Here is a 19705-nt window from a genome sequence, read left to right on the forward strand (position 1 = left end):
GACGACTATGAGTATTGCTACTACTGGCAATAGTGCGAAGGGCAATAAAGATTATGATGCTAAACTGCTCAATTTTATCACAGAAGAACAGGACAGGGGGGCTGAGTTTGGGTTTAAGGTGTCTGTAAGGGGGGATATGGAGCGGCAGGTGGAGGTGACGGTGCGGTGGGTTAAGGGGTTCGATGCAGTGCTTTTCGAGAGCTTTTGCGGGTTTTTGAAGAGGAAAGTTGAAAGATGTGAATGAATAGCGGTTTTGAGAGTGGGTAGTTTTGCACGACAGGCGGAGTGAGTGCAAACGAAATATACCTTGTATTATTTATCATATTGGAATCATGAGGATGTTTTAGGTACAGATTCATTTTTGTTTCGCGCGTACCCAATGGGGCCGTTTACTTTTTTAGCTCCGCTACGTGTAGTAATAAGCGCGGTAGTTATATATATTTTGAGAAAAACCCCATGAGCATTTGAGTAAAATCAACTTGGGTGTGGTCAAGGAGATATGCTGGGGTTAGTCTACGTTTATGTTCGAATTTGAACCATAAACACCGAGGGTAATGAGCTTCTCAGGAATGATAGTTGACGCTAACCTTCACTGGCAACCTATATCGACAGTTGGGAAGCCCTCGTATGTTTGAGATACTCTCAAGATAATCCAAGTGTGGTGGAACAAAGAGGGCCGAAAATGTCTGGGGACTAGACTAAGTGACGGTAGGCTACCGGAACATATGTCGTGATAATTCTGATTATTCTTCATGGTACTGAATCTAACGCAACTCATGTTTGTGGCTCTTTAGGCTTTAGCAAGGCTCCGTTTATTCTATCAACACCATCAAATAACAACGAGTTGATTCCCAGCTCAGGATCTAACGTTCGGAATATGGGGCTTACAACCGGCTCTCCCCAGCGAACTATCCAATCTTTCGTTTCTGGAATTTGCGTCATCCGTGGAGTGGCCAGCAGAACTCTTTCCCACATGGGTGTCATGAGCTTCCGGGTAATTTTGTGTGGCCTCCCATGTACATATGCCTCGAACGTGCGGTCCTTCTGCGGGCCGAAGACTAAAAATTCCGCATCAAGATCACTCCTTTTGTGATTCGTGTCTAGCCGCTTCCGTCTCTTGGGCAGGGACCATGGCTCCTTTCCGGCCACTAGGCCATGTAAGGTGTTCCACTCCTGATCAGGAATAGGGGGTAGAACACTCTTTATAACCATATTATACCACTTTTCAGTAGCTTTCTGCACTTTCCTCTTGGATACATGTCCATTCCAGATACTCTTTTTTGGCTGCGGGATCTCGCGGATTACTGGGGTTGCGTCGATGTTGCTCAGGTGGCGGTTCTCCATCTGTGATTTCATCAACGCAGATAGGGAAGGAATAGGTTCCCAGCTAGGAGGACATGTTGGGGGCAAAATGAACCGGAAAGGAGTTTTGTCCCCAGACGAATTGGGAACGAAGAAAGGTCGCGCCAGGACGTGTCTACGCCGTCCGATTCGACCGTACGACAGCATAAGAACGCGTTCGAGGGGTTTCATATATCCTTCATTTGCACGAGAGAGAATCGACAAGAGCTTTCTCGCCCGGCGTTCTAGGTAAAATTGACCATTAGGGCCTGTATATGAGTTTGGTATCACTCGTGGCCAGTACGCTCGATAACTCTCACGGACATGGCTGGACATATACTGGCGAGCAATGGGGTCAGGAAGATAGTCAGATTCTCTCAAGAGGGCCCTGTAGACATGCCGCCAATGCGGTGTCTGGGGAGGCGGTAGGGGCATGATTATTAGTCGCAAGGGAACGGGAATGACAAGCTCAGCCCGAGAGATGAAGGAGTTACGAACAGGAAATCTCAGACTGAGCCTGGACTGCTGACTAAGATAAACCGCGGAGTCATCCGACGCGGCTCAACGCGAACATCCAAGTCCCCAACCCCGCGTCTCAACAAACCTGCTTGGGTGGAATACGGACCGGATATTATACAACAATGAACTAGCTGCGATGACGGCGGTGTGGTGATCAGTGCAGCATTATTATAATTGGGTGTTGTTGAACTTTCCCCGCTCTGTCTTTTTCCACTAGATATTCTTCAATCTTTCTCTCCGGGAGAAGGGCTTTGTGTGGAATGTAACGTGACCACGCGCGCTCCAGGCTCAGTCATTTGACTTTCGCGCTCTCTTTTCAGTCTGTCTGTATGTCAATTGTCAACCCCGACCTGGTTATTATTCTATAGAATATCTCACAATGACATATACACGTTGTGATTGTTGGCTGTTGACATTGTTTTAAAAACGAGTTTCTCCTGTTACCCACGGTGTTGACCTTCCTGATTTTGAAACCGAAACCCCCTCGAGAGTTACTAGTACAGATCGACCGATTCAATCTGACAACTGGATATTTACCAAGTTCCCCGAATAAAGTATCCTCATGTCATTCTCGCGCGATAGCTTAGGCCCTTCCAATGGCGCGTCGTCGCAAAACCAGGTGGCCTCTTTCAACGCCTCCCAATCTGTGGCGTCGACCCCAGCTGCGACTCCTCCCCCCAGACTCTCGCAGCAGTCGAATATGTCGATGAGCTTTCCTAACAATGGGGCGTCGCGCAATTCTTTGCAACGGACAAGCTTTGGTGCTTATAATGATACCAATGGATTTGGCCAGGTGATCCCGTATGAAGAATACAAGCCACAGATATATACAGTACGGAACCGCTCTCTCTATTCCCCCAGTTTCTAATGTGAAACATTTTCTATATAATGCCTTCTTATGTAATGCGGATATTGCAAAACTAATTCGTGTGGCATGTAGGCTGTTTACTCCAATGTATCGGTGTATGAGATGGAAGTAAACGGAGTAGCCGTTATGCGACGGCGTTCAGACTCATGGCTGAATGCGACACAAATTCTGAAAGTTGCGGGGGTGATGAAGGCAAGAAGAACCAAGACTCTGGAAAAAGAAGTTGCCGCCGGTGAGCACGAGAAAGTACAAGGGGGCTATGGGAAATACCAAGGAACCTGGGTCAATTATGAGAGAGGTGTTGAACTGTGCCGCCATTATCATGTTCTTGAACTCCTGCGCCCTCTTCTTGAGTATGACATGGGCCAGGACGGTACTGGGCCCGCGGGTCGCGGAGCTGTGGAAACTCCGACCAAGGAGCAAGCGATGGCCGCGCAAAGAAAGCGGCTCTACCGGACAATGGACGGGCAAGGAATGAGTCAAACCCAGCAGGGCACTTACTTCCAAAACATTTCACGCACAGCCGTTAGTGCTGTAAATGCGATAAACAAGGCTCGGTTCGATTCGCCCTTGGGGAAAGGACCAGATGGCCGACGTTCAAGCATGAAGGTACCTTCCCATGTGGGCAGTCAAGAGTCGCAGATTCAGTCCGGAAGCCAGCAGAGCTTGCATAGCATTGCGTCGGACAGCGGCTTTGGTAGTAACATGCAAAATAGTCAGCAGGCAGGCCTTCTTGAACATGCCGATGAACCGTTAGAACCTCCTAGGAAACGAATGCGCTCGCTATCTGCTCATGAAAGATCGTTCCAGTCGCCAAATGGCATTGGCCCTAACAGTTCTCTGATTGAACCGTCGCCGACTGAGCCAAACGACTCGTTTTATCAAGTGCATCCTGGGGCTGGGTTGCCAGGTGGGTCAGCACGGGGTCTTCATCATCTTCCTGCTGCCACCACCCCAGACAGGTACCAAAAAATGAAACTTGTCATGACTTTATTCTTGGATAAACGCGCCAAGGATTTTTCTAACCATCCCGCTTTTCTTAATCTATCTGCCGAGGATTTGGAGATTCCCTTGGACAAATACTACAACAGTGCCTTACATTGGGCTGCCATGCTTGCTCGGATGCCTTTAGTCCATGCCCTCAAGGCCAAAGGTGTTAGCATTTACCGTTTGAATGGTGCTGGAGAGACGGCTCTGCAAAAGGCGGTTGGAACTAGGAACAATCTCGATTATCGCAGTTTTTCCAAGTTACTGCACGTATTAAGTCCTACCATTGAGATAGTTGACTACCATGGGCGTACCGTTCTTCACCATATCGCCATGATGGCTGCGACCGGTGGTGGAGGGCATGTTGCCGCAAAACATTATCTAGAATCCCTGCTTGAGTTCATTGTGCGCTATGGCGGACCTGCAGGGTCTATCAACGCATCTGCCAATGGCTCTAGCGATCAACCAACGGCTGGGGTGATAGGTCTGGGCAAATTTATGTCTGAGATGGTAAACATTCAAGATGACCAGGGTGATACCGCCTTGAATTTGGCTGGTCGTGCGCGGACTGTTCTTGTCCCCCAATTGCTCGAAGTCGGTGCAAATCCCCATATAGCGAATAACACAGGACTCCGCCCGGCAGACTATGGAGTCGGGGTCGACATGGTCAATGGCGGCCTGTCGGGGCAGAATGGGGATTCGGAATCGTTTGCTAATCGGCTTTCTAAAACTCGACGAGAGTTACTTGACTGTTCGTGCTACCTTTCCTAATTGTGTTTATGCTACCTTGATATATATATATATATACGTATATTTAACTAACCGATGAGCAGTAACTATTTCCCAAGTCTCATCCCTCGTTGAACAATCATTCAGTAGCATCGATAATGAATATTCGTCTGGTTTAGGAAAGAAGCAAGAAGAATTCGAACACTGGCACAATAAAATCCGTGAAAGTGCGAAAGCTAGACAGATTGAACAAAAGCAATTAGATGAATTGAAGCAGAGAGCCCGAGATCTCGTCGAACTTGATAGGCAAATAAAGAACCTCGAGCGCTCATCAGAAGAACTGACTGCACTCCTTAAGTCGATCCAGGGTGATCAGTTTAACAAGAAAATTTTAAGTATTGGAAATGCTGACGATGCTCTTGGGTTCGACATGTCTCAATTTAATACTCTTTTCCCGGATGACTTTGACATCTCAACGACAGCCAGGTTTTCGGACCAGCAAGTTGCATTCCTCCAGTCACTCCCCAGTGTTGAAATCCTAACATCCCAGCTTGGATGTTACCGCGAGCACAACGCTGAAATATGCAAAGAAGTGGAGAGTCTGAAGTCGAAAAACGTCGTCTTAGGCGAGAATTATCGGCGGATGGTCATGGCTTGCACAGGGTGGACTGAGAAACAGGTGGACGACGCAGCAGATGGCCTGACGGAGTGCATCAAAGATTTAAATGAGCATCCCCTACCAGAGGACGTTGCGATCGAAATCCTTATGAAGGATCGCGGGCAGGACTGGTAACGAAATATTACGACCTGGAAACCTGTTTATTTAGCCGGTATGCTGGAGTCCTACCTGTTTTACTGTTCATTTTTTTTTTTTTTTTTTTTTTTTTTAATATAATTTTTCCTTCTCTCCTTTTCTTCATGCATTCTGTACGGTTATATTGTTCGTTCTATTTCACCTTCGTGGTATCATGGATTGTGTCCGTTGTATCCTCGGTGTGGTTACTGTACGGCTTTTACTTCAACAAGCTTCTTTTGTTAAAATTAATCATCTTGGGAGGGAGGGGATTTCTGCATAGTTAGATTATGCCGAATTTTTCCACATCGAATCTGGGAATAGACACGCTTGCTTTGAGATAGCGACAACCCAGCTAAATGAACTGAGTTTAGTTGTTCAGGTCATGAGCACGGGCAATAAGATGAAGCAACGCAGTGGAGTGTCTATATTTAATACTATTTATTTGTGGACATAACATTCTTGATTTTTATGTACTTTTGCAAAAAAAAAAAAAAAAAAAAAAAAAAAAAAAATCACCGGCTTCTCCCTGTTGTATGATCCATAGAGAAAATGAATTCCCTGATACATTGGAAATGTTGGGCTTTTGTTCCACACCTTCATAGGCTCTGGTATATTAGTCTCAAATTTCCTATGTATAGGTGAATGGAAAACGAAATATCAAGCTGTTCCTTTTATATGTTTATATTCGAGGTAACTATGGAGGGGCATAGTCAGAACACCTATCCTATCGTCAATCACCAACTCGCGCTATTGCATCCTCTCGTTACCGTTCACGCTGACAGGAGGGTCACCTGCCTGTCAGCCACTGCGACCTGATTGCTGTGGACTAGTATCTTCGCCCGTTTTCGTCCTCCTTGCTAGCTCCGTATCGGAGTGTCCGGGTTCGCTGACCCCGCCCCACCACGCGGTTCCTGAGCAGAGAGTCGCAGCCCTCCAACCTTCAGGAGGCAGCGAGAATTATCGTTTCCACAACATTCAACCTGATACCATCTCAGATCTCAGACCTGACATCTTTGGTTTGGCTGAAACCACTCGTTGATACCCAGCTTCATCCCATTCTTCTGCAAATATACGTACCCATGGCGAACTATTATCCCGGTGGAGGTGCCCCTCCTGGCCAGTACAATGCCCCTCCTCAGGGAGGACAACCAGGATACTATGGACAACAACCACCGCAGGCAGGCTACCCTCCTCAGGGCTATCCTCCCGCGGACCAGTACGCGCAGGGCCAGTATGGACAGCAACCCCCGCCACAGCAAGACTATTATCCCCCCGCGCAACAAAATGTAAGAACCTGTTCCAATACCTTTCTATCAGCCATTTTAACGGCAGAGACAAGAAAAACTGCCAGTTCAGCCACATCCACACAATACACTATTCTAATTCCAATAACTCTTAACCGTAGGCACCCCAGTATGGCTCTCCCGCTCCGGGGCCCGCCGGACCTCATGGGCAGGGAGTTGATACCCGCGGCAACCAAGGTTACGGTGCGTACCCTCCGCAGCAGCACGGTGGAGAGAGTACTGGCTACTATGGAAATCAGCCTCCACCGGCATACAGCGCACCCGGTGGTCCTGGAGGACCCGCTGACGGCGAGAGGGGCCTGGGTTCAACCCTGTTGGGCGGTGCCGCTGGCGGATTTGTCGGCCATAAGCTCCAGGGTGGCATGCTGGGGACGTTAGGCGGAGCTGTTGTCGGTGCGGTTGGCGCAAATGCTGCGTCTCATGCGGTTAAGAAGTAAGTTTTTACCATCTCGTTCATCAACTTTGATTTTACAAATCTATCCGCTGGGGGGTTTGTTTGATGGATGAAAATTTAATTCGCTCCTTTTTTTACCCCACCGATAGGCACAAGAAGAAGGATAAACACGGGAAGAAGAAGGATAAGAAGTACAAGCACAAAAAGGGTGGGAGCTCGAGCTCTTCGAGTAGCAGCAGCAGCGATAGTGATTAGACCCGCAGTGTCTTATCCGGAATTGTTTTCCACCCATGGTCTGATTTTTCTTGCTTTGACTGATTTTTATGATTCGACTTGCCTCCGGGATTCGCTCGGGCTACGGAGGCTTTGCTCCGCCTGCACATGCGGCCTGAGGTCACGTTCTCTGTTCAGGGCTGCTCGTGTACGGATGTATCTGTTATTATCCAGTGATATCGAATATCCATTTTGTTTTCGCTCTGTTGTGCTGATGCCTTACCATGAAGCGTTGGGTTGATACTTCCTGGTCAAACTGGTGATATCCATAAAATTTTCTGGGACTGCGTCTTTGTCTTCGTTGGGATGTTCTTTAAAGCCATCTTTGGTTTTCACAAAAGTGTTGAACGGCCATCATGTGGATGCCATGTGCTTGGGGGGTCGCACATGGCAGTGATGCAGATCAGGGATGGTTCCCTTCGCTGCAAGTTTGAACTATCCGATCGGTTTTATCCAACATGTGGTTCACTGAGCGGTTCTGCATTGCCCCCAACAGCAGCCAGTGTCGGAAGATATCGAGCGTTAGAATACATCATACCGCAAGCCAGACGGAACCGGGTGGTCATATCCCATTGCAATAGGTACATTTATGCCATTTATCCCCGCCTGACATCTCGGACAGTCCTGCGGCTCTTTGATCAGATCAAACACAGCCTCATTTCAAAGATGGCATGAGTTCGTTGTACCACTTGAGCTTCCTGAAGCATCCCCTGGCCAATGAGTAACTGAGCCAAAGAGGATTGTCATCCGCTAGCTCGACCAGATGACGCGGTATGAGCCCAGCTGCTCTGAGATCGATGCTCACAGTTTGTTTTCCAGGTAGTGGCTGAACCTAGATTCACAGTCGGTATGTTTGCCCTGCCCTTATTGGCCGCTGAGGAATATGCCAAATATTACCTCTATCCAGCCTTCCGCTCGGCTGCGGGAACCTTACCAACTACTGAGCTCACCCGTTCCCCCCCCCTCCCATAGCCCATATTTGGTGACACCTGAGAATCGCAGCGGTGAAACAAGATCCGTGCGTTGATGGACCACAGATATGCGGCCCAATGCCCATTTTTTTTCCCTGCAAGAAAACCAGCATGTTCTTATCTCTCCCTAAAGGCTGAGTCTTGTCGTTTTCCGATAGGCTCCTTACATTCCGGGCTGTGGACTCGGGGCGCGCTCGTGGGCTTTTCTTGGCAGCGGAGCCAAGCCCGCCAAGCCCGCCGGAAGCTTTTGTGCTAACAATTAAAGCACCTCCGTTGGGAACAGGATGGTATGTCGACCGCGTCGTTTCCCTGCCTGTTCGTTCTTCTATATGCCTATTGAATCTGATTTAGATCACGATTTTTACTTTTGTGTGTTATCATCCGCGAGGTCCCCATTACAGGTTCTGTTCGATTCTATCGATTTTGTTGATATATGACATTTTCCTGTTATCGCCCAGCACTTGGCATGCGATTCCTCCAGTGCAGATCTTTTCAGCAATTGAAAAACACGCCGGTCCAGCCTCTCTGTGGCGGGCCAATCTCATTTCCTTACCATGGGGCATGGGCTTGATCGTAATTGATACAAGCCTTTTGGCAAATCAAAAACAAATTTTTTTTTTCTTCATCCAAGAGGAGAGGTACACATATGAGATTTCTGCCTTGCTTATTCCCTGATATGTTCTGGTTGGCAAAAATGGATCTTCCGCATATGCATGGAAATCTAGGAATGAGTTAATGCGTACTCATTGCAATAGGGGTCATAACGCTATTGTTCCCCAAGGAAAGACTTCGACGGGTTTGTGGGAGCCTGTGTTCTTAACATAAAATCGCCATTGCCCCAGTTCCAGAATGACGCCCAACTACGGTAACCAAATCAGATGCCCAGTATCCCACACTATGAGCTCAAAAGAGTTGAGTGTGCAATTTTCTGCCGCCTCTCCCAACGCACAGGAAGATCGTGAACTATCCAGATCGAGAAAAGGCGACAATGACCTGCCCCATCTCTCACGCAGTTCTTCTTTCACATTTGTTGATGTTGAGAGCTGCGTTTCCAAACTTCCTTGGCACAGTAGGCTCTCTCACCACCTCAAGGAGGAAGTCGATCCCGCTTTGGAGTGACATGCTCTTGCTAGCTTGTTCATTCTCCAGCGGAGTGATTGACAGCCTAGCATTCAGAGCGTGGGGGAGCTTTGCCAATATGCAGACAGGTATGTGATAGCTATCTATAACCCATACTTTGATAAAATCCCGCCGCTCAAAATTCAAAACCAGGGAACATCGTCTTCCTCGCTCTGGGTATTTCGGGGGATTCCAGCCTTCGATGGCCCAAATGCCTAATAGCGATAGCCGCTTTCCTTCTCGGAATCCTCTTCTTCATAAATGGTTCCCGCTTGCTCAACCCCCTCCGCCGTTCCACCCTGATCACCTCATTTACAATTCAGACCCTTGCTATCCTCATCGCTTCAATCCTCGTGGAAACGGACATGGTCAAAAACAAACCGGCGCACGGCTCCAGCGGCATTTCCTGGATGGAAGTCATCCCCATCTCCCTACTAGCATTCCAGGCCGGTGGGCAAATCATCACCTCCCGCCTTCTGAAAATAGATGAAATCCCTACACTTGTGCTGACGACGGTCCTATGTGATTTGCTCATTGATCCGCGGCTGCTCGCCAACCCTAACACTGTCAGAAATCGGCGAATTGGATCGTTTGGCGCCTTGTTTGTCGGTGCGATGGTTTCGGGCTTTCTGTCAAAAGAGGCAAGCGTGGCGAGCTCGTTGTGGTTAGCTACGGCGATTAAGGGAGCTGTTACGCTTTGCTGGGTAGTTTGGAAGGGAAAGGGGTTATGCTGAAATATCTATTATGAGTTGATGTGATATGCCGCAGATGAAATACGACGTCATACCATATGATCTGGACGATGATTTTTCTCTTCACTTGTGGTTTTCTTTCACATTTCCACCATTTTTCAATTATCTTACACGTCCTCTTTCTCCTGAGGTTGTCATTTTGATGTCCGGGGTCCTAGACAGGTACAGGCGGTTAATAGCCTCAATATACTTAATCATTCTTGCTCATACGTGCTCTCAAATGAGGATGCTGATCTCGGACTTAACCTCTCGCCATTGGTTTGAAACGCGGAAACAATAAAATAAACTTCTAATGAGTTGAGATGTGAATGATATAGCCCCCAAGCGTCTAACCGACCTGCTGCTATCTACAAATAGTGAAACAAGACATTCTCCCGAAATCGATCGAAAATCGAAAATCGAAAATATTTACTTCCGATACCACATCCTCGTTATTTTCGTGTTCGAAATGGACTTCTTGCGAAGCACAGCCATAGCATACAGAAGAGCTTCAGCAGTGGGAGGACAACCTGGGAGGAACAGGTCTACTGGAAGAAGCCTATCCACGCCCCGCACCACACTGTAGCTGTAGTGGTAATACCCGCCGCCATTCGCGCAGCTGCCCATGCTAATCACCCACTTTGGGTCCGGCATCTGGTCATATACCAGCCGCAGGGCGGGGGCCATCTTGTTCGTCACCGTGCCCGCCACGATCAGCAGGTCTGATTGGCGGGGTGAAGCGCGGAAAATAGTGCCGAGCCGATCTTGGTCATATCGCGGCATGGAGACTGCCATCATCTCAACTCCACAGCACGCAAGCCCCAGAGAAACCGGCCAGAGAGACCCTTGGCGCGCCCAGTTGGTGACTGCGTCGATGCTCCCGCTGTATTAGGGACGCGGAAGAATGGGGACGAAGGATGGGTTAGCATGGGAGAGACGCCAGGGCAAGAATCAAAGCGACTAAAACGTAAATACAAAGAGTAACGATACAGTGCATGATTCAGATGTATATAGTATTTTGTCGCTTAGAACAACGGGTGGGGTGGAAAAAGCCAAGGCTCAAATAGAAAGTTCTGTACAGAAAATGACCCATCGCGCCCGTCTTTTCATCCTGGCTGGGCAACAGTGACGCATTTCGCTCCATCCTAGCTACGTCTGGCACATTCGCAGTGTTCTCTCGAGGGGTAATCGACGAGGAGGACGTCGCATTATGGCGTCTAATAACTGATCCATACATTCCACCCGGTGGCTGTCCCCACCTTCTAGCTCCCCGCACAGTGGAAGAGAGGCCTGGTAAATGTTAGCGAGGAGGCCCGCTTGCAAGACGGCGGGGTGAGGGGGAAGATTTTGGAAGATCCAAAACTGCTTCTAACCTTTCGCTTTTGACAGCGAGAGTTTCGCAATGTCGATTCTCAAGCCGTGCAGTACCGCAGCCATGGTGATTATATAGCGGAGTGACCTTTAAACGGGTTCTCTGGCTGCTTGCTAGATGTAGCGAGGCAAAACAAAACATCGAAGCAAAACGTTAAAGAAAAAAACATAATCGGGAGGCATCTCGTTTCCTCCCCGAGACCATCACGGCTTTCCAGCGGTTTGGCATCGGGCAGTCGGGTTGCGAAAGGTCCGTCGCTCGTAATCGGCCTTGGCTCTGTATCAGTTTTTTCTTGATACGGTGATCGTTGAAGAGAGACTTGATAGGCGTCTGTATGAGTAAGGCGTCTGTGAAGGTTGGCCGTCTGTCCCTCACTTCCATTTTCAATTCTAACATTCATGGTGGTTGGAAGCTACGGCTTGAGGCAGAGAAGAGGGTATTTGAAATTTAGATTCTACTTGGATATATATCGTACAGTAACAACCGACAAAAATTGCCCAAAAAGTGCGCAGAAAATACCTAATTCCCCGCAGCACGCGCACGGGATTCCACGAGCGGTTGCATGAGAAAGTCATCAAAAGCGAGTTCCTCAGCCGTTGGCCTCTCCTCCGACTTCCAGCGTAATATCCTTCGGAGGTATTTCAAAAATAGAGCGCGATCCTCTTCGTTCAGTCGCCACTCGCGTGTTTCGAAAGATTGATCCGGGATGGGTATGGAGCCCTGCCAGTTTCCTGCCAGAAAAGAAATATATGTGAGTGTTTTCCCGCATGGATTCATATATAAAATATCGGGTCGATTGAGGTTTTGAGCAATAAAATGTTTGATTACCTTCTTCATCCCAGTACTCGAGACATTTGGAATTTCCCCTGATAAATTCCGGAGGCGGATGACCCAACAATGATACAATTTCTGCTAAATGTTGCTCGTCGTTTAATATGCCGTCCTTCCTGGCAATGAATAGTCGTCCGCCCTCGAATATGTCCCATGTCTGAAAGTATTTATATTAGCACCCATCAAACTCAACCGAACCCAACCAAAGTAGGAAGTCGCCTTGTCAGTGATTCTCGGGTTTTGGCTTATGATATGGTTTACGAGAGATGTCCTCATGCTTACCATTAGACCAATGGACCAAATATCAACTTTGCAGTCCCATTCCATGCCCAGGATAACCTCTGGTGCCCGGTATATCCCGGGCATGATATCCCCTCGATGCTTACTGCTGCCAATCCGCGCCTCCCCAAGATCGCAGAGCACGGGAAACCCAGTGCATATTGGCATGGGTCGAGAGGTATATATGGCACGATCATTTTCCAGGCTTTTCCTCGCGCTTGGATGATCGATTTCTTCCTGTTCGAGTTGTTCCAGGATAGAATCATCGTGGATGCCCTGGAGGAGATTGTTGGAGAAGATATCTCGAGTGGAGAAGTCAGTGAGTAGTGTTTACAGGAAGGATAAGGTGATACAATTTTTGGGCCGGCCCCCCCCCCCCCCCCCACAAAAAAAAAGGGAAATGGAGAAGAAAAAGAATCACCTGTATGCACAACTTCACTCCTGTGCAAAAAGACAACAGCAAAAAGAAGAAATTGGATGCTTCTCTGAACAAGGTCTTTCGGAAACGTCTTGTCTGGGAAGAGCTTGAGGAAATCGGTGAAGCTCATCCCAAGTGGCTTATAGACAAGGCACTGGTGCACTCCATTGGGAGGGGTGACTTCGAAGGAATCAAGGACTCTCCGGACAAGCTCTTCTCCCCCGCAACTCTCGAGACGGAAATCGTGGAGATGCTGGGAAACTATAATCTCATGGTGCTGATGTTGTTCTGTTCCCTCTTTTCGGCCAGATTCGGGAAATGGCGGTGGTTAAGTTGGTTTCGAATTGCATTCTCGGCTGGTTATTGCAAACAAAAAAGAAAAAGTTCATGTCAATGACCAGGAGCTTTCCAGCACGGTTGAGTTATGGACTAAAACGCTACGACAGCCATAACTACAAAGCCGTCCAACCTATTCAAAGGCCCCGAACTGGCGCATAAACACTTTTCGTGCCCATTCATTCATGCGAATAGGCCAGCCGATCAGGGATGGCTGGGAAGCCATGCCAACATTATGCTCCCATAGGGATATTACTCCTTTTTTGCCTCAGAAATCCATCCTCCACAGAATCAGCGCGAGGAGCGCACCGTATCTGTGCCGGGTGTATCTACTCTGTCTTGGATCCAACTTCACATCACTCACCGATTTGCCATCTATGCAAGATCATGAAACCATGTCTTGTCTCTGCGATTTATTGAAACCAAAGCTCTCGAGGCACATTCCTTTGATAAGACCCATTGCTTTCGTCTGCTCTCAGCATGAGGAGGAAAGGCATGCATGTAGCGAATGGATATAAGAGCATCTTATATCCCTAGGATTTCAGTTCTCATTTTACCAATCCTCTACATCATTTTGGTCTTGCTTATATCGTGCTAGATTTCCTTTTCACTGGCCATTTGATTGCTCCAAAATTCACTTGCCCGCATGTTTTGTGCCTCGGCCTCCCTCAGCATGAGATATATTGGCATTGCGATTGACGTGCTGAAGAACGAGTCTGGGCCCGGCTATAGCAATACCGCGGAGGCTGCCGGCAAGGCTATCGAGCAGAGAGTGAGCACGCCGCCGTGCATTATCCGATTTTTGGTACTTTGGCTAGTTAATAGGACCTTTCGCTTAGATACCTGCTGTCACTCAGGCAAAAATACAGCATGTTCCGTGAAGAAGAAGAAAGAAAAGAGAAAGAAAAGAAAGAAGAATAAGGAAGACCCCATTTTGGAATTCAATTTCTCACTCTTTTTACAGAGGCACTCGACCGCGTCGTTCTTCAAGAGAACCGACTGACACCAAGGAAGTCATTACTGTCTCGTTCCACTATGACAAGGGGACTAGACTGCTATCAATTCATGCTCATGATGACGGCACCTGGAACGAGTATTTCTCTCGCGTAGGAAAAAGCAAGTCGCAGTCGCGATCCGGATTTCGATCCGGATTTCCTGCTACAGAGGACGTGACAAGCGGAGACAATGGAGAAAATCCGGGTTCAACAGCTTAGAACATACCACCTTCTTCCCTTGCCACAATACTAACAAACCACATCGAGTCTGTCATTTTTCCGAGTATTCGATTTATTTTGCCGTGATTTCTATACGTCCCCTGATAGATAATAGATAGATATGCCTTCTTCTAACTGCATACACCAGGTTAGCTGGCTGGCCCATCTCCTGTTACCCAGTTTGGGCAATGGTATTTGTTGTTAAACCAGCTTGGGGGAATCTGCGGTGGCTTTTGTCTCTATTGTTATCTCAATTGTTATGGAGTACATACAATGATGAGGAATTGCTTTTTACAACCACTACCTTACTTGCAGCTATATTAAAATCCTAGCGCAGCCTGTCTCTTTGAGCAGTGAGTAGTAGCATTTTAATTGAAAGCCACTCCTGGTAGTCATGAAAAAATCATAGCAAAGCTCATATACTAAGCAACAAACTCCTTTTCTTCCTATAAAATAAACAATTCAATAGCAAGAAGCTCATTTTAGCAAAATGTATAATAAATCTGATCACCATGTTTCAATTGGTTTGTGAATTTTATAACAAAGACTATAACTACTGCAGTTTCTACAGAGGCCTCTGCGAAAAGTTTTGTCCCACGCTAAGAATTTACACTGAATTATCCTTACTAGTATATGGAATCTCCAGGCAGTACTACCTGGGATTTAGGCAGTGAGCTAGTGGGCAAGCTAGAAGGATTGGCCTCTATAAGCCCCCCTGTGACTCCCTATCCTTCTCATTAAGAGCTGGAACAGCAATACTTAAACGTCGGTATCAGTATTTCAGCTCAAATTATTAGCGCAAGTCAAAACTTTTCGCAGGAGCCTCTGTATTCCAGTCAAAGTTCAAAGAGATAATAAGAAAATAAGCCAAAGATGATCCAAGATAGATAATTGTTGATAAGAATGAAAGTAATTATGAATCATTTTGATAATAGAGTAGCTCTCATGATTAATTTTGTTGTATATAGCTAGCTCTTCCTTTCAAAACAGCTGTAAAGACCGTTTTGACAAATGGGTAGTAGTCTAACATCTATCTATCTATATATCTATATGTGTTTGAGTGGTGTTTCTTCTCCGTACCATTTCTGAATTTCTAAGAAGATCATACGCTGATAGAAATATATAGAGCTAAAACAAATGAAGACTCTCTCAGCAGAGCACAGAACACAGAGAAAAGAATTAACAATAATATGATTCAGAAATGAGAATTGTGAAGGTGTAAATAAAATGAAAACAAAATCTGAGAAGGCAATATAAAGAAAAGTCACCACAGTGAACTGTTATCCGAAATTGACTCTCTATATCAAAAACATCTAACAAGCAAAAATTCAATGATCAAATAAATACAGGTTAACATGAAAACCTCTATAAATCTATCTATCTATTGATTGATTCCTTCTGCCAATGAAAATAAATGGAATTCCCTTTTCTATTTTCCATTTTCTATATTTTTCCTTTCACAAAAATTACAAGTTTGACAGCTAACAGTAGTTAAATGAAACAAAAGGGGTGCAGAGACATCAAGATGAGTTATTAAGAGTAAAAAAACACAACCTAAAGGAAGATAGATATCACTTGAAAAAATCAGAGCAAGAAAAAGAAAAAATAACATTTTTGTAAGCCAGATAACACCCATTAATAAATAGATAGCAAAAAGTACTTAAATCAACCCAAATCCCAGTCGTATGAACAAGCGATCATCATTAAGCTCCCGAGCGGGAAGAGCAGAAGCAAGGAAATTAATTCATAAGAAAGGGGAAAAACAATTCAAAAAAAAAAAAAAAAAAAAAAAAAAAAAACATCTCTCTTTACAAGTCCTCATCGCTGAAAACCTCCTCGCCAGCGCGGCGGCGAGCCATACGGTCCTTGCGCTTCTTTCGCAGCTCGGATGCAGTGAGTTTTTTCGCCTTCTTGGTGGATTCGATTTTGTTACCTGGAGGTTTGAATGGTTAGCAAAGCAACTTTCGTATTATATATATATATATACGTATATAGGAGTGTAGAATGAACAGAAAACATACCCATAGCATCGAATTTCTCCTGGTCGTCCTCCTTCTCCGTCAGACGGGGGCCCGTGCCCTGGCCTTGCACCCAATTGTGGCCGGACGGCTGCATGCGGCCGATGCCGTCCGATTCGGACTTCAGCACGGACCAGATTTCAGAAGTCAGCCCTTCGGTGAACTCTGAGGAGTGAGTGATGATGATCACACCGCCCTCGAAGGATTTCAGGGCCTTGGAGAGCGCTCCGAGCGAGTCGCGGTCGAGGTAGTTGGTTGGCTCGTCGAGGACGATCAGATGCGGCCGCTGCCACGAACAAGCTGCAAGCACGACCTTGACCCGCTGGCCGCCAGAGAGGCCGCGCATGCGCGAGTGCGAGACCAGCTCGGCATCGAGGCCGAAGAAGGAGCAGTGCTGTTCGATCTCCTTGCGGACGAGAGGGCGGAATTGGCCGCTGGCCAGAGCCTCTTTCTGGTCAACCTCGGCGACCATCTTGGCGTGTGAAGCGAGGATCTCGTTACGGGGAATCCAGGCATTGTCTGCCGTCATCATCGGGGTCCATTTCTCGTTCTTCAGGCCGACATTTTCGCCCAGGACGAAGGAACATTCGTATTCGTAGGAGTTCTTGAACTTGCGGCGGGAGTGGATGCCGATGACACGACGTTTGCTGCCGTCGATGTTGAAGATCTTGTCCATTGCCTTTTCGTCATCCTCGGTGACGATCTTGTTAGCGCGATCCATGGTTTCGCGATCCTCGCCGGTTTGGAAACGCCATTGGATGTATTCGGAAGGCGTTTTGTCGAGGTGGTTGTCGATATGGGCGAAGGCGTGCTGTTTGATGTAGGCGATACGGATGTTCTCGTGGTGGTAGATATCACCGCTGGTGGGGATAAGTTCGCCTGTCAGGACGTTGACCAGTGTACTCTTGCCAGCACCGTTGGGGCCAATGACGGCGATACGGGAACCGAGCGAGCATTGGAAGGTGATATCTGCAATCTGGGGCTTGGAGGTGCCGGGGTATTGGAAGGACATATTGTTGACGCGAACGATGGCCTTGGCCTTGGTCTTGACACCTTCAAGGAAACCTGGCTCTGGGAACTTGAACTCCATCTCCGAAGCCTCGAGCTCAAAGTAAGAGCGGGCGGAGGGGCAACGCTTGGCGAATTCAGTCAAGTTGCCACGGTATCTGCGGAGCTTGAAGCGCTCGTAGTGGATAACGTGCTGGACGACGTTGTTCAAGAACTTGCTATCGTGCGAGACAATAATGCAGGTGCAAGGAGAGTTGATGAGGTAATTCTCGAGCCAGGCAACGTTTTTCACGTCAAGATGGTTGGTGGGCTCGTCGAGCAGGAGGATATCTGGCTCCTCGAAGACAGCACGGGCAAGAGCAAGCTTCATCTTCCAGCCACCAGAGAGAGAGGTGATGGGGCCTTCAAATTGTTCACGGAGGAAACCGAACTCGACTAGGCGAGCCTCGATAGCATCAGTGGAGATGTTGACGCCAACCTCGGCCAGCTTCTTCTGAGTCCAGCCTATGACGGTCTGCTCAGTATCAGCAGCATCAAGGTCGTGCTCGACGAAGACCGTCTTGACCTGATCCTTCTTGGGGAAACCCTCGACCTGCTCGTTGTTGATGGCGCGCATGAGGGTGGATTTACCGGAACCGTTGGGGCCGAGGAGACCATATCGTTGACCGCGCTTGAGGCGCAGGTGGGTCTGGTTCAGCAAGATCTTAGCACCGTAGGCCAAGTTGAACGTGCAGTTGCAAAGATCCTCGCCTTCCTCTTCGTCGGGCTCAACGGCAGCCTCATCAGCAGCGCCGGGAGAAGCACGGAGACGCAGAGTCTCGGCAACGGATCTGGCGTCGGCTTCACCAGTAATGGCGGTGATGTAAGGCAGGGTGTTCTCGGTCCACGACGGCAGGTCAATGACTTTCTCATCGACAAGCTGGCCGGCAATGGCTGCGATGTAAGTGATGGTAGGCTCGGAGGCGGCGATCTGGGCTTTGTGTTTGGCTTGGAGGATATCCTTGAGGATGGCAACGACGGTCTCAACGTCGCCAGCCTTGGAAACCTCGGGGATCTTGCCGTTCTTGACATGGCCAACACGGATGAGGGTATCAAGACCTTGCTTGGTCTTTTCACGGGCCTCAGGATCAGCCAGATTTTCGTAGTTCTTCTCAAGCGCAGGCATGAGTTTTGGCAAGAAAGCAGCGACGATCTGAGGATCCTCGACGAGCTTACACATGTTGTCGACAATGACAGCTGACTTCCGCTTGATGGCGGTATCCCGCTCGGCAAGACCACGGTCAAGCAGGGGCACCATGATAGCCAAGGTAGGCTCATGGACATCGGTGACGAAAGTGGTGGCACCGAGCAAGTGAATGGTCTCCGGGACATTCTCAGGCTTGGCGATACACTTGATCAGCTCGGGAATGAAGCGTTCGATATCCTTGTTGACGATCAGGCCACAGACTTTCTCCATGATGCTGTAGGCATATTTCTTGACTTCTGGCTTGGTATCCCACATGGACTCGGACACCACGGGAATCAGATCTGGAACGCGGTAGGCGAGCTGGGCCGGAGAGGTTTCGACCAGGGCCTCGACGCACTGTAGACCCGTCATCTTCTCCTGCCATTTTTGAGCAGAGAGGATGGAGTTGATGATGGGGGGCAGAGCAGCCTTGACGGAGTTTGGATTGATGGCCTTGACAAGGGCAACAGCGGCAGCTTGAGCGACATTCTTCACTGCGACCATCTTGTCGCCAACCGCTGCGAGAGTGGGAGGTAGCAGGTTGACCAGGTATGGCTCGAAGGCCGGCGCAACGGACGAATGAAGGGCGATGGCGAGGATAGCCTCGAGGGCGCACTCACGGGCACTGGCATCTTTCTTGTTTGCGAGTTGCTTCTTCAATAGTTCGACAGCCCTGAAAAATGCATGTTAGTCGGGTTTTTTCGTTTGGGGTTTTCACTGCCCAAAGCAGAGACGAATGTGGGTGGCATACTTGGCTGGGAGAACCTGCTCTTCGACAGGGCCATTCAGAAGGGTAGCAATGTTGGTAGCGGCGGCTTTAGCCTCGTCAGGGGTCTTTGTGAGTGAGAGTGATTTGAGGAGTTCTTCGAGGACGGCGATGGATTTGGAAGCGTCTTTGGCAGACATGGCTGGGGTAGAAGGGGCAACGTCGACAGCAGGCATTTTGAGAGAAGAAAACAGGACTTTTGGGAG

At 48.1% G+C, this 19705-nt stretch overlaps 7 protein-coding genes across 7 annotated transcripts; 3 read left to right on the forward strand and 4 right to left on the reverse strand.

Annotated features, from left to right (window-relative positions):
- Positions 1 to 774: 774 nt before the first annotated feature.
- HCAG_03987 (predicted protein) lies at positions 775 to 1776 on the reverse strand (the record flags this gene model as incomplete). Its single annotated transcript, XM_001541839.1, has 1 exon — positions 775 to 1776. One exon carries the CDS (start codon positions 1774 to 1776, stop codon positions 775 to 777), a length of 1002 nt encoding a protein of 333 aa, XP_001541889.1.
- A 1078-nt stretch (positions 1777 to 2854) lies between these two features.
- HCAG_03988 (hypothetical protein) lies at positions 2855 to 5237 on the forward strand (the record flags this gene model as incomplete). Its single annotated transcript, XM_001541840.1, has 2 exons — positions 2855 to 4466; positions 4549 to 5237. 2 exons carry the CDS (start codon positions 2855 to 2857, stop codon positions 5235 to 5237), a joined length of 2301 nt encoding a protein of 766 aa, XP_001541890.1.
- A 1082-nt stretch (positions 5238 to 6319) lies between these two features.
- Positions 6320 to 7193, forward strand: HCAG_03989 (predicted protein; the record flags this gene model as incomplete). The annotated part of the gene is made up of 3 exons (XM_001541841.1): positions 6320 to 6526; positions 6646 to 6977; positions 7088 to 7193. The coding sequence occupies 3 exons, from the start codon at positions 6320 to 6322 to the stop codon at positions 7191 to 7193; spliced, it is 645 nt and encodes a 214-aa protein (XP_001541891.1).
- A 2187-nt stretch (positions 7194 to 9380) lies between these two features.
- Positions 9381 to 10035, forward strand: HCAG_03990 (predicted protein; the record flags this gene model as incomplete). Its single annotated transcript, XM_001541842.1, has 2 exons — positions 9381 to 9390; positions 9455 to 10035. The coding sequence occupies 2 exons, from the start codon at positions 9381 to 9383 to the stop codon at positions 10033 to 10035; spliced, it is 591 nt and encodes a 196-aa protein (XP_001541892.1).
- A 426-nt stretch (positions 10036 to 10461) lies between these two features.
- HCAG_03991 (NADH-ubiquinone oxidoreductase 20 kDa subunit, mitochondrial precursor) lies at positions 10462 to 11469 on the reverse strand (the record flags this gene model as incomplete). Its single annotated transcript, XM_001541843.1, has 3 exons — positions 10462 to 10915; positions 11112 to 11322; positions 11406 to 11469. 3 exons carry the CDS (start codon positions 11467 to 11469, stop codon positions 10462 to 10464), a joined length of 729 nt encoding a protein of 242 aa, XP_001541893.1.
- A 454-nt stretch (positions 11470 to 11923) lies between these two features.
- Positions 11924 to 13062, reverse strand: HCAG_03992 (predicted protein; the record flags this gene model as incomplete). The annotated part of the gene is made up of 4 exons (XM_001541844.1): positions 11924 to 12135; positions 12233 to 12392; positions 12518 to 12816; positions 12936 to 13062. The coding sequence occupies 4 exons, from the start codon at positions 13060 to 13062 to the stop codon at positions 11924 to 11926; spliced, it is 798 nt and encodes a 265-aa protein (XP_001541894.1).
- Positions 13063 to 16290: 3228 nt separating this feature from the next.
- On the reverse strand, positions 16291 to 19675 carry HCAG_03993 (elongation factor 3; the record flags this gene model as incomplete). Its single annotated transcript, XM_001541845.1, has 3 exons — positions 16291 to 16415; positions 16504 to 19406; positions 19485 to 19675. The coding sequence occupies 3 exons, from the start codon at positions 19673 to 19675 to the stop codon at positions 16291 to 16293; spliced, it is 3219 nt and encodes a 1072-aa protein (XP_001541895.1).
- Between the last annotated feature and the right edge of the window lie 30 nt (positions 19676 to 19705).

The sequence above is a fragment of the Histoplasma capsulatum genome, genomic scaffold (genome assembly GCF_000149585.1).
Source record: "Histoplasma capsulatum NAm1 scaffold_3 genomic scaffold, whole genome shotgun sequence".
In the NCBI taxonomy this organism is placed as follows: Eukaryota; Fungi; Ascomycota; class Eurotiomycetes; order Onygenales; family Ajellomycetaceae; genus Histoplasma; species Histoplasma mississippiense.